At 32.3% G+C, this 14335-nt stretch overlaps 2 protein-coding genes and 4 non-coding genes across 7 annotated transcripts; 4 read left to right on the top strand and 2 right to left on the bottom strand.

Annotated features, from left to right (window-relative positions):
- Window positions 1-1503: 1503 nt before the first annotated feature.
- Window positions 1504-1575, top strand: Trnaw-cca. Its single transcript has one exon. It is a non-coding gene; the product is annotated as a tRNA-Trp (tRNA).
- Window positions 1576-1869: 294 nt separating this feature from the next.
- On the top strand, window positions 1870-1951 carry Trnas-aga. Its single transcript has one exon. It is a non-coding gene; the product is annotated as a tRNA-Ser (tRNA).
- A 321-nt stretch (window positions 1952-2272) lies between these two features.
- Window positions 2273-2344, top strand: Trnad-guc. The gene has a single exon. It is a non-coding gene; the product is annotated as a tRNA-Asp (tRNA).
- A 411-nt stretch (window positions 2345-2755) lies between these two features.
- Trnat-agu lies at window positions 2756-2829 on the top strand. Its single transcript has one exon. It is a non-coding gene; the product is annotated as a tRNA-Thr (tRNA).
- A 280-nt stretch (window positions 2830-3109) lies between these two features.
- LOC108748147 lies at window positions 3110-5546 on the bottom strand. Of its 2 annotated transcripts, none has more exons than XM_018486177.1 (4): window positions 5221-5546; window positions 4387-4654; window positions 3806-4065; window positions 3110-3318 (listed from the first exon to the last, which is right to left on the bottom strand). In XM_018486177.1, the coding sequence occupies exons 1-4, from the start codon at window positions 5224-5226 to the stop codon at window positions 3184-3186; spliced, it is 669 nt and encodes a 222-aa protein (XP_018341679.1). In that variant the 5' UTR covers window positions 5227-5546; the 3' UTR covers window positions 3110-3183. The 2 variants fall into 2 exon arrangements, with proteins under 2 accessions (XP_018341679.1, XP_018341680.1); XM_018486178.1 differs by having other exon boundaries at window positions 3241-3331.
- Window positions 5547-5916: 370 nt separating this feature from the next.
- Window positions 5917-9184, bottom strand: LOC108748146 (transmembrane protein 161B). The gene is made up of 11 exons (XM_018486175.1): window positions 8841-9184; window positions 8562-8665; window positions 8221-8476; window positions 7982-8061; window positions 7667-7882; window positions 7301-7417; window positions 7093-7233; window positions 6843-7017; window positions 6651-6747; window positions 6408-6571; window positions 5917-6301 (listed from the first exon to the last, which is right to left on the bottom strand). The coding sequence occupies exons 1-11, from the start codon at window positions 8871-8873 to the stop codon at window positions 6182-6184; spliced, it is 1503 nt and encodes a 500-aa protein (XP_018341677.1). The 5' UTR covers window positions 8874-9184; the 3' UTR covers window positions 5917-6181.
- Between the last annotated feature and the right edge of the window lie 5151 nt (window positions 9185-14335).

Below are 14335 nucleotides of genomic sequence, written 5' to 3'. Positions count from 1 at the left end.
GGGGGGGACATGGAGCAGCGCACGTCCACGTATCGATCGTATAACCCGTACATTCGGGGTACTCAGGACGCTCGGGTCGAGCTAATGGTGTAAAGAGTGATTTACACGACTTTTATTCGCTGGAAGCCGCGTCCAGTGACGTCATTAATTCGCTAGTGAATTCTCTCGACTCTGCTGCCATTCGCTTGAAGCAAGCTTCTTAATTCGTCCGCGAATTTGCTGATGAAAGCTTCTAGTACACGCTTGGTTTTTATTCGCTAGCGACTAAAATAGTTGGTCACGAAGCACAACAGCAGCTCGAAGTACGTCATTCGATGACATGATTATTCTCTGATGCTTATGGTCTGAACGGCCGAGACGTTTCAGAAAAAATTTTCTTTTCACGCTGACGACGTTAAAAATTCACTCTGGAAGAGCAGCGACAAGATAGCGACAAGCGTACTCGAAAGCGGTACTCGCCGCGACTATACGCTATAAGAACAAACCCGCGTCTAGAAGAAGTTTTTAATAGCGAATTCGCTATGACATCACTAGATGCGGCTTCTAGCGAATAAAAGTCGCCTCGTGTAAATCACGCTTTAGCGTCAAACAGATCCGACCTGACACGGTATCTTAAAGCTTGTTCTACAATGTACTTTTTGTTTCCTGTTTCTTGCCTTTTATTATTTTTTACATCTTGTCTTTTTGCTTCTTATCCGGTTTTTTGTTTTATATCGCCCGAGATAAAAGTAAACGAACTTCGAAAGAAACAAGAAATACGTAGCAAAAAAGAAATACAATTGTTAATAAAACGGTTGCAAAGGAGAAAAAAGCAAAAGATAACAAACAAGAAACAGGAAACAAAGAGTACATTGTAGAATAGGTTTAAGACTGGAGCACAGCACTTTGTATAATGCATAATGCATAAAGCATAAGAAACTCAACTAATTAGAACCTTTGTTTTATGGAAAGGAAGGAAATGAAGAACTTTGATCCATTTCTTATTTTATTATTACATGTTATGCTTTATTATACAAGACTGTGCTCTCGCCCTTAATGTTTCTTTTGCATGCAGATCACGCCGCAAAGTGCCTCGAGTTTGAGGATCGGATGGCCAAATGCGAAACGCGAACGCGAGTCTGTAAAAATACGTTCTCGTGCGTGTCATCGTAAATACAGAGAAGCTTAAAAGATGTCCACAAGTGCCATCCTTTATTTTCCTTGCAGTATAAATATTATATTATTAAAAAACAAAATAATATAAATAGTTTAAATAAGGAGATAAAGAATTTTTTTAGGTAATTGTATTTCGAATGCAGGAACTACGATATTTGGAATTACTTTGTTCTTTATTTAAAAACTTTAGTGTCAGAATACGCCAGAAGTTTACAAGAATTATTCTTGTTGTCGTTCGATATGAAATTCGTGGCACGCAGTGACACGTAAGATAAGAAATGAGATCATTCGTAATCTGATTTATCGAGATACGAATGTATTTCTTACTCGGCAGCGACTCTCCGCCAAGACTCCGTGGCGCAACGGTAGCGCGTCTGACTCCAGATCAGAAGGTTGCGTGTTCAAATCACGTCGGGGTCAATCGTTAATTTTTGTCAACGCCTTCCGTGAGTTTTTACGCGATCGCTATTTTTATTATCTTTTTTATTACAACGGCGCCGTTCAATGAAACACATCCTTATACTCGTATCGCGAATACCGAATTGGATAATATTAAATATTTTGGATCTGAAAATACGATTAATATCGAGTCAATTGCTGTGTATATCACACATTCATATATATATATAATAATAATAATGAAATTAATACTTGATATGTTGAAATATTTACACTATAAAAGGTATCTGAGTTTTCAGCAAGTAGGTACGCGTAGCAGTCGTGGCCGAGTGGTTAAGGCGTCTGACTAGAAATCAGATTCCCTCTGGGAGCGTAGGTTCGAGTCCTACCGACTGCGTAAATAGTGGAGAACATTATTTTTGCTACTGAATTTTCTTTTTTTTTTACAAAATGGAGGCCAGCGGAATTATTATTATATTTTATTTTTTTTTCGTTAATATAATTGTTAGTGCGAAATAATGATTTAATTTTTATTAGATTTATTTAAAATATCCGTTATTATACGATGAATTACGATGACGTTAATTAAATGAAAATTTTAAATTATTTTTATATGTTTTGCACAGTTACATAAACGTTTAATATGTATACTTATTATTATACAGTTATTTATTGTAATTTAATTGATGTCATATATTTTAAAATCATAAATAAAAATTCCTCGATAGTATAGTGGTTAGTATCCCCGCCTGTCACGCGGGAGACCGGGGTTCGATTCCCCGTCGGGGAGATTTCTTTTTTTTATTATCTTTCGTTCCTGATTCAAAGATGCAGTCGAAACGTAATATCCCAAACGTTTTATGCCAAATATATATCCAGCATAAGGATATTTTAAATATAAATAAACACACAGAAAAGAAAGTACAATGTTATTTTTAAGTTCAGATTATGCGCGTTTATTATTGTATGAAATTTTTAATTTGACTTCAATTATAATGCAATCCTCTTCGTATCTTTCTAATATCTTTCAGAGACCTTATGCATTTATCAATCAAAATAAATTATATAGTTAATGGAATAAATAATTTGTGATCTGAACTATGTGATTTTGATTAATAAAGAGGTAATCAATGCAGTTATGAAGTTTAAACGTCACAATTGAAAGTACTTATGGAGTTGATAGGTCGAAAAAGAACTCGTAGGCGCCGTGGCTTAGTTGGTTAAAGCGCCTGTCTAGTAAACAGGAGATCGGGGGTTCGAATCCCCCCGGGGCCTTGTGAAGTTAATTTTTTTCATTCGTGATAACAATATACATCTATAATGACTAATATATCCTAATAATGCGCTAGAATACTTGGAATACTATATTTAAGAGCTTATTGAACGAGACATCTTATAAATTTTATTTTTAACTGTAGCTGACCATTTATATAACAAAATAGCTCTAATTACGACTTTTAAATATATTTAATATAATTTAATATACAAAGTACTAAAAAATACGTATATATAGTTAACTTATTTATATAATTTTTTTATAATAAATAAATGTGCATGCGTGTTTCGTATTTGAGAAATTGTATGAGCAGAAATTGTTTTTGCGCTGTACTGTTGCTGTCATATTCAGGATCAGAAGTCGAACTTGTATCCATTTCCAGAGACCTTCACGCGCGCGACCAATGGGGCAGATGAATAAGCGATACCCAGCAAATTTTGTTGTTCCGTTTGCTGTTTCTGCTGCAACTGGACCTGAGCTTCAGGCACCTGTGCACAATTACTATTAACAGAAATCATATTTAATAATCAAACGTTTAATAACCACCATATATGAGAATTATTATCTCTTACTACACTAAGAAAAAATGTACTAAATTTTAATAAATATTTAATTGAATAGTGCCAACTAAACATTTACTTACAGCAAATAAATATTTACTTAATAACAAAAAATTATTAAATCAAATTAATGATTCTCGTACTAAATAAATATATCTATATTTAGTAAATATTTAGTTAGTACTATTCAAACAAATGACTTGTTATAATTTATTAATATATTATATTTTATTTCAGTTTAGATAATTCGACGATGAAATAAAATACGATTGTCTGCAAATGTGAACTTGTATTGTCAAAAAATATCACATATAAAAATATACTATAAAATATGCGTACGTTTTTCGAAAATAATTAAAGCCTCATGTATCATAAATGCATCGTCTGAATTTTCACTTTTGTCTTCTGAACCTACCTGATCCGATGGAATCGCGTGCAGCTGTCCTTGTTGGGCCTGTGCCAATTGTGCCTGACGAAGGGCGAGTAGTTGCGCCAATTGCGGTTGATAAATTGCTGCGTTCGGCTGATACGCTTGCAGGTACGCTTGCTGCGGCTGCTGCAATTGCTGGGCGTACGTTAATGCGATCGCGGGATCCGTCTGGGCCTGATACACCAACGGTCCGGGCACAAAATTCGGAAGAATTCCGCTCGCAGCGGGACCGAGTGCGTAATATCCTGCACAATGATTGAAAAATATGTTATTAAATTGAATTCACTCAATCTCTCTTTAAATGATATGCTTTTCAGCTTTTGTGAGTTCACAGTATGAAAATATAGACGAGATAATTATGTAAGTCCATATGTACATGGACTTTATTTAATAATACTTCCTTTGTTAAACGGAAAAAAGAAATAAAGGAAAAAAATCAAGACTTTCCGACTTGTTTTTCACTAAGGAATCATTAATTAATATCGCTATTATTGGATGTGGATAAGAAAATACTTAGTGTAATAAAAAAGGATTTGAAATATTGTTTATTAATTGTAAGCACAAACCTAAACCAGGATTTCTTTGGGCGAGGGCTTGTGCAATACTCGGTTGAACCTTTTGAATTAGCTGAGGATTGCCGATGCTGGAGGCGAACGATTGATGGGAGCTGGGTCCAGCGAATGCGAATGACGTTTGCGTTAATCCCGGTCGGACGAAACTAAAGGAGGTATGTTGCTCTGAACTGCCTATTACATTTGTCGGTTTCACCCCAGCTTGAATCGGTGGCTCGGCCGTGACGAAACAATACATCGCACTTAAGACAACCGCGTATTTCTGCAATTTGCAATTTTTCACATCAGATGCGATATTTAATTAGCATAATGTAGTGAGTTTTTGACAGATGATATCTATACTTATGTAATAAATATCTTTAAAAAAGGACGTTATAACAAAGATACGCTGATAATTATACCAAAAATTAAATATTATTATTCCTATAATTTAATAATTGTAATAACAATTAAAAGTAATTATCAAATACTATTACAAAAATTATCTCATTGTTATAATAATGTTATATTATAATTATCCTCTATTTGTAAAAATTATCATATATCAATATTTATATAAAATATTTCAAAAATAAAATTTTACAAAAATTTAGAATTTGAGTCAGACATATACATTTTACTTTAATAATTCATTTTTCTAATTCATTATCAATATGTTAAAAGGTTTGTATTTTCGAAAGCTTTCCTGGACATTTTTGTTTTATTGTGTCCACGTGAAATTTTTTAAATTCTTAGAGCACATTTTCAAAATTTGACCTTACAACGAAACGTTCCGTTACACTTAAAAAATAAGACACGAAAAATATATGTTCTGTTTGCCTCACTCACCAACATTATGAAAAATCGCACGATCTATCTTGTAACGTACAATGAAGAGGAACAGTATTATCGCTGGCAAAAATCACGATGGTATTACGGCGCGATGAAACTTCATAGGGAGCTATATACCACGGAAACGGCTGGTGCGAAACGTGAGATGCATCCGATCGACATCATTTCATCGAGACACTTTCTCCGGGATATAAAATGTCGAACAATCCATGAATCGTAATCAGAGGACGCGTAACAGTTTGCTTAAAATATGACAGACGAAAGCCATGGAATGATCAGGTTCTCGCAGTGTATCATCTATTTTTAACGTCAAAAAAATTGTTTTTTTTACATTAAGACTGCAAACAAAATAATTTCTTCCAAGATCAAGATCGCTGATAACGGAGAAAGTCACTTTCGAAATGCTTAATGCAGCAATAGTTTGGGCGTATGGTGAGTATTAATTGCGATGTGATGAACGATTATAGAATTTCAAGTATCTAATAGGTAGTGATAATCGCATTTCTATCATAGCGAATTTTTATTTTATATTGCGAATATAAGATATCCTTTTAATAATATATTTTTAATTATAATCTTCAATATATTTGATGAAAATAACAAACAATTACAACAATATTCAACATTGTAATTTAATTCTATTTTATTTGTATATTACGTAAATACACATAACGTTACACGTTACTATACTATAATCATGTTTTTAACACGATTATAGTTTTTATTTAAGTCCCAGAATGTCTTTATTTACAATACAACTGTAGTAATACTTATTGCCATATGCATTAAAAAATCTTATCGATAGCCGTTATCTTAATTATTTGGCGATAGACGTTAAAATAGATAATCTGAAAATATGTATCTCAATGAACAACGCCTAATTAATGAATGGTTGATCTCTGAATTAATGAAAATTTGTGCGATGTGACGTCTGAATTTTTTCCCCCAATAAATTATTTCACATGTTCGAGAAGTACGACTGATAAAACATGCCCATGGCACTGGTCGATAATAATGCGAAGCAACTCCACCACGTCGCTAGTCCTAAGACGCCTCTGTACACATCTGTGGTAAATATCTGTAAATAAGACCTTTTCTTTGTATCATTGTTTAAAACATTGCTTAAAAGCGTCAACTTCTGTGATAAAATTTAATCTTTTTTAACGAATATCTTAAGACATTACTTGTTTCAATGAACCTAGCGCGAGTTGAACTTCTTCAGCAGTTTGTATAACAGTCTTGTCGATATTATCAATATTAACTGTAGATGATAGCGACTTCGGTAATTCATCCGCTGGGCATTCTTCCTCCAACGTTCCTTTTAAGATGCCTTCCCAGGTAAAACCACCTGATATAATTAAAAAATATATATGTATAAAAGTATATATTTCGTAAATAAATTATATATTTCACAACATTTTTCGTACCAAGCGTTTTGTACAAAAACGTAAAAAATAAACATATAATTATGGGAACAACAAATTGAAGCGCCACTACACATAGATAATAATATACAGCTGCAATCTGCAACAATAAAGGAAACTTGTTTCATTATTTAGCAAAAAAACAAAGTTTTCAGTTAAAATAATTATGTAAATTCATAATATTATGACGCAAACCTTTTTTTGCAAATCAACATTAGTTATTCGGCCAGCTTCTTTCTTTTGTATCTCTAATCTCTGAATGGCGAGATTTAAGTAAGATTGTAGATATATCGGCATGAGTACAATTTTTAATAAACTGGCAACAACAATAATAATCAATCTCAAACTTTCAAACCTTGCTACTGTCATTCTGTAATACAAATTTTTCAATTTTTTTCAATTTATTTAGATATTAATTTGTTATTTTCTCTCAACGTCAACTTACAACGGAGCAGTCATGCCACTGAATATTCGAACAGTTAAATAATCCCTACTTATAGGTGTAATCCATAGGCTTACCAACAAAAGTGGCGAGGCATAACTAATATTTGCTATTAGCACTAATAACTTATTATCTTTATAATACCTGCAATTATTTCCATATAACTAATCAGAATTGAATATTTTAATTAATTTAATTGAGTTTATTTTACCTCAACGTATCCCAATGCATTTTTGACGCCCTTAATCCCGGGAAGGTAAACAAAGATCCCAATAAACCGCACCATATAGCAAGAAAAAACTTTAGAACAATTTTTGAGGCTGGTCCCCTGTATTAAATATATTATTAGTAACGTTATTGTAACGAAAACAAAAACATTACTTACAATAATAGAAATAATTATTATTTAACCTTTAATATATTAGATAGACTGTATTAAATCATTCTTAAAAAATATTTGAAGTTGATGAATGATAAAGATCTATTACTGAAATATTCTTTCATTAACAATATCTTATAACCAATGAAACATGCAACAGATTTAAAATTATTTATTCAAGTATTTAATTAAACTTACGTCGAAGAAAGCCCTTGAGTATCTAAAAAACGAGAAGCACTATGATTGAAACTCGTATATGCTTTTTCCAACCCAATTTCCAACTTATTTTCATCAATTATGAGTACCATCATAGCAATAAGAAGATATGCAAATCCAGTAACGATGCACGTGGACCTTTCACCAACACTCTCTTCGCCCTTGAAATATTGTATCCAAAGGGAAAGTAGCACTTTACTATAAATTACATAAGGAAGCAATGTAACATGAATTTTATCCCTTAGAAAATCTGAAGTTTTACATATTTTCTGCTAAAAATTTTAATTCAAAGGATACAATGCAAAGCCCAAAACCACCACACACCAAAGTATACTGAGATTAATTTCATCTTTGATTGGATACAAATAATTGTACACCTGTTGAGTGATAAAGGAGAAATTTTAGATAATATTATAAAACATGATCAATTGTACAGAATATAAATACTAGTTAAAACTGTCACTAAAGATAAATATTTTTCTTCATATAAACAAATATTTGCATTAATTAAAGAGTAGCAATTAAAGAGTACTAACCTCTGTTAGTATATAAACAATGATAGCATACACAGAGAAGTCCAATAGCCACTGATATTCCGTATAATATTTTAAGTTCACTACATCCAGAATAGTTATTTTTGCACTTTCAAGCTTGATATCTAAATTTCTAGGGACGTGAAACACATCTCCCACTTTGCCGTTCTCGCTGTGTTTTCCTCTCTTTGGTTTCTCTTTCGGCACACCGGCTAATGCTCTGAGTTGCTGATCTGTTGGATACAGATATCGTGTCAATCTGTACAAACAGAAAAACAGAGATAATAGATCTTACCATGTCATTACCATTTATTATTTCTATAATTATACATGAAGATACATACCCTGTGGAACATAAGATCCATCTAGCAAAAGAAAAATGTGGACTCAACTTTTGTATGACACTGACCATTACAAGGGTGATGACCAATTGCGCTCCTAGAAGAGCCTGAAAGAAATGTCATTAAACACAAAATTAAATACAAGACATAAACAGAAGAGAAGAGATAAGTTCAAAAGATATATTTAAAGAAATGGAAAAAGTTTTAAACAATCAATATAAAACTGGAACATGTGATTTCTGTAAGACACATGTTTTCATTGTTTTTTATCGTTAAATTTACCATGCTTAATGTATCAGCAGGAGGAAGTCTCATAAACAGAACCGCTCCATTGGAGGCGACCAGGTTCGAGATCTCAATTAATTCTGAAAGACGCAACAGCGAAATACGCCCGATTTGCCACGAGTAATATTTGCTCTACCATCTTAAAGGAAGTATACGCCAGTCGCGAGCTGGTTTTATAAATAGTTATAACTTGGCTACACCACACATAATACACCAAGCACACGGGGCCTCGCACGGGGCAACACGAGATTATTTCAGGTTATTTTCAATTATCACATCGTCACAAATCAACCGCTGCAACGAAGAACGCCGTCGACACCTAGTCAACAGGATTAACATCGCGATAAAATGTAATGTATAACCGTGTGTCGATCATGTACTCGTATGATTATATTTGTAGATTTTTTTTTATTATTATTTTATGCATGATTATTATTATAATTATTTTTTATTTTTAATAATTATTCGTTAATTTTTTATTTTTCGATTTTTTTCAAAATTTACATAAACGTTCAAACGTTTTGGGCTATCATCAGTGAACAATCTGCAAATTAAATTGACTTATCGAATTGTTCTTCGAATTCAAATTAGAAGTCAAAATATTCACTGAGGATGGTCCGAAGAGAACCCGAAATGTTTATTTATATAAATTTTGAATAATATGATATGTTTATGATTTAATTTGCATTCCGCTGTGCTTGATTTTTATTTATCCTCTATGTTTTCTTTTGAATTTTTGAATATTGAGAGTTCTTCGATTATTATATATTTTTTATTATAATAATAAATTAATAATAATTATAATTTAATGATTTATATAATTATGCTGTGTATATTTAAAAAAACGAAATTTTTTCCTCTTTCACATAAAAATACACGAATACAAAATCATGCCTGGCCTGATCCATAATACTAACATTTATAAATTGCTTTAATAATAATTACTTTAACCGATTGTCCGGCGCATTAATAGTGAAAAAAATGATACACAAAAACAATTGTAGGAACGAATGTCACGAATTATATGATAGTGCACAACAAAGTTACTGCGTATTTTTCAGACTACTTAGATTATAATTCTCGTTATAATAGACTCCTATATTTTTTACAATCAATAAATCATTGGTATAATATACAAAAAGGCATTTATATAGTCTATAATTATCATTCGTAATTTACATGAACTTCCTTTAACTTTTAATTCTTTTAAAATTCACTCGCCGTGGCATTTTGCAAACGCCAAACAGAAGAAGAGTTTATGAAAAAAAGGGACAAATATGTTGAGAAAAAATGTTATATATTAGACACTCTCTCCTAAATGTTTAGACGTTTAATTGATTTAATTTAATTGGAAGAAATCACAGTACTAGTGGACCATCCCTTCTATCACCACTAGTGGCACATGGCATAAAAAGATATAAGTCGTAAAGTGAAGAGATTACATTTAGATATTATAAATTATTATTTTACATGTCAACCATTAAATTAACATTTCAAAATATGTCTGCGACTTATTAAATATATTTAATGTTTCACTAATGTTTAAATACTGTTTGTCAGATTATTATAATTTCTGCATTATTGTATAGTAATAATTTTACATTAGATGTACGATTTAACGCACACAGTTGAGGAATAAAATTTCTTTTTAAAATTAATCACTCCATTTTAAGACACTAAACAATTACAGGAGCCGTAAAAAAATTATGATTTCAATCAAAATCATACTAGGGTCTATATGTTTATATATTTAAAAAGAGCATAAAGTAAACAATTTTTTCATATTGTGATTCGGAAAATCTTTAAATTTTTATATCATAAATGGAAACTCTTTCAATTTTCCTTTTTATTTTAATCGAAAACTAGACGAGTCTTTCAAATATTCGTAATATTTTTAATAGAGATATATTTATTTATTTCCTTTATAATACATGCAAAAGTAACATCGGTAACATATTGTATCGCAGTATGCGTGTGATGTATATGAATGCATCTGTAAGGTTTTTATCTAGAATAGAAAATTTTGAGGATGAGCGTATACATAAGTTATTTGCCTTCCTGGTTTCTTTTTTTGAGTACTTATATTTTCTTCTCTTCTTTGTATGTTACTGTCGTATACATATAATCTCTCTTGCCCTATCATCAATATTTTCTTAATCTAAATTGTTTTTCACCCAAGATCTTGTGTGAGCGTGTATCTGCATGTGGTGGCTCTGGAAACCATGCAGCGTTTTACAAAGTACGCAAAAATGATATATATACGCCGTGTAGATCTATAAAAAAAAAGAAGAGTTAAAATATTTAGTGTGAATCTATGCTAGAGTATGAACTTCAGAGCTTGACCATCTTATTTTTTGTGCGCAAGGACGAAAAACTTCAAAACTAAGTTTTAAAAAATCAATGATAAAAGAAGCTGTTTAACTTTTAATTGTTGTTTCTTCGATATATTATCTAAACATTTTTATTGGATATTTTGCTTATCTCTTTACCCGTACTCGATACATATATATATTTTGATTGAACGAGTATTTTGTTTCCGAACAATTATTCACGATTTTGTACTTTAAGTAATTATATAGTTTTACGAAGAAATAGATTCGAAACGAAAATAAAATGGGATGCTTAAGTGTCTTAATGCAGGATGTCTGAAAAATTAATGGAAGGAATCAACAATCTTTTATGGGAAGCGGATGTACCTGCATTGCGAAAGTCTTTGCGCATGATACTCCGTGATGAAGTTAATACTGTACTGAGCTAATCTTAATAAACGTATGCGTATATAAAATTATCAAATTGCGAATATTTGAGCGAATTTCTTACACCGTTATACATTATGAACCGAATACAACAATGATTCATCGCCTAATCCGAGATTAGTTTGTATTTAGAAATAAAGCAAGACTCTAATACAAATCTAGTTTCTCAATTTTTGTTAATTTTTGTCGGTTTCTACATAAATGATTAGAACTACATTTTTCTCTAACTTTAAATTCAAACGCGCGATTTTCTTTACTTGTTCATAAAAAAATACGTTTCCCTTATTTTCACGTCATTGTCTCTTATTAATTAAATTTCCCTTATTCTCTTCAATTCAGATATATCTATTTGTTATTCGCGGTGCAGTAGGTATGCCATATTATTATCAAAATTGAAAGATAATTTTAAAAAAATTCTACAAAAAAATAAATACTTTTTCAGATTAAAAATTATTAGTCCTATTCAATTATTGTCGATCGAGACTCGATTTGTGAAATTAAAGTTTTATTCATAGAAGCGAATTATAAAGAATTCCGAAAGAAGGGAAAGAATTCCAGATTTGATGCAAGTAAATATTTCGCGATTATAATAAATGTATCCCAAGCAGAATGAAATCACAATAATATCTTTGTAGTCCGTTAAAGAAAGAGAGTGTACGGCATTATTCTCTTCCTCATTTCGTTTTCCATTGACAAATTCGTCTCCTTTTTTCTGCGCATATATAATATAATGTTTCAAATTGCATAATATAAGGTGTAGTAAAAAGAAATCTATTATTTTTGCATTAAATTGAAGGCTTTATTTAGCATAGTTAGAATGATCCGAATTAGGTCAAATATGCACCGTTTTGTTCGATAACTTGGTGCCATTTTGAAGGTAATTTCATTATGCCTCTCTCATAGAAACCCTCGTCCCTATTGGCAAAAAACTGGGACAGTCGATTTTCACAAGCTTCTCTTGAGGTGAATTTTTCACCAGCAAAATCATTCGCCATAGACAGGAACAGGTGGTAATCACTTGGTACCAGGTCCGGACTATAAGGTGGATGCATAAGAACCTCCCAACCAAGCTCCCGGAGCTTCTGGCGAGTCACTATCGATGTGTGTGGCCTGGCGTTGTCTTGATGGAACACAATTCCTCTCCTATTGGCCAAAGCTGGCCGCTTCTGGGCGATTGCTTCTTTCAGACGGTCCAATTGTTGACAGTACAGGTCCGAATTAAGAGTTTGGCCGTAGGGGAGCAGCTCATAGTAGATGATTCCCTGCCAATCCCACCAAACACACAGCAAAACCTTCCTGATCGTCAATCCTGGCTTGGCCACCGTTTGCGCCGGCTCATCGCGATTCGACCACGACCGTTTTCGCTTGACGTTGTCGTAAGTGACCCACTTTTCATCACCAGTAACCATTCGCTTCAGAAATGGGTCGATTTTGTTGCGATTCAGCAGCGATTCGCAGATGGAAATTCGGTCCATGAGGTTTTTTTGCGTTAACTCGTGTGGCACCCATACATCGAGCTTCTTTTTGTATCCAGCCTTATTTAAATGGTTCCAAACGGTGCAATGTTTAGCTCCTGGGCAATCGAAACAGTGCTTACATGACGGTGAGTGCTCGGACTCGACGATTTCCATTATTTTATCGACATTTTCGACAATTGGCCTTCCAGAGCATGGTGCATTATTGACATCAAAATTACCGGAACGGAATCGATGAAACCAAAATTGCGCGATATTGACTGTTACAGTATCAGGACCATAAACACTATTCACATTTTCAGCCGCCTGGCTTGCGTTTTCGCCTTTATCGAAGAAAAACTGTAAAATATGGCGTATTTTCTCTTTGTTGGTGTCCATCTTTGACACGCGCTCAAACAATACTGACTCAAGCAATCACAAAACTGTCTGAGAAGTTTTTTTAGTACGAAATCTTATCTTTCTAACGCCATTTGGCGTAACCCGATCGCACTTATACAACGCGAGATACAGATTACTAAAGCCATCTATTGGAAAAATAATAGATTTCTTTTTACTACTCCTTATATTTATTACATTTTACGTACCTTTGTCTATCATATAAGTGAATTAAACATATAAACATAGATAGATATAGATGCATGGACATAGATAGATATAAAAATGCATGGAGAGCGAGAAAGAGAGAGAGAGGCAAATTTACACGTGTTTATATACGTGCTATGTGCCGTTTCCTGAATACGCGTCATGTAGTTAATTGTTTGTATATGTGCTGAAGCAAATTTAAAGTAATAACACAGCTATAAGTAATAAAAATTATTGGAACTAAAAAAAAGAAAAAAGGAACAATGGAAGATTGAGCTTAAAAAGTGAACACTCGGAAAAAAAAATATCTAAATCTTGATAATTTACTTAATCATATTACGCTTTTATTATACGCTTTTTAGCATTAATAGATAATTAATAATCTTAAAGTTTGTCTATAAATTCTTTTTTTTCCTTATATCTCAAAACTCTTCAAGATGTCAAAAATTTTCTAATAAAATTACCTATATTTATCCTTACATCAATAATATTTTTAAAGAATAAATATATCTCTGTCCAAATTCAATCTTTAAAATTTTCTCATAGGTTTGGTTGTTTCGGAGAAACAACTCTCTATTATTTGTTAGGATTTGGCAAAGTTTGATCTGATTGAGGTGTAGATTTAAAATTATGAATTTTAAAGAGTACAATGTGAGTAATGTGATTTTAAGACCAAATG

This window comes from Trachymyrmex septentrionalis, unplaced genomic scaffold (assembly GCF_001594115.1).
Source record: "Trachymyrmex septentrionalis isolate Tsep2-gDNA-1 unplaced genomic scaffold, Tsep1.0 scaffold212, whole genome shotgun sequence".
Lineage (NCBI taxonomy): Eukaryota > Metazoa > Arthropoda > Insecta > Hymenoptera > Formicidae > Trachymyrmex > Trachymyrmex septentrionalis.
This window is presented reverse-complemented; position numbering and strand designations above follow the sequence as displayed.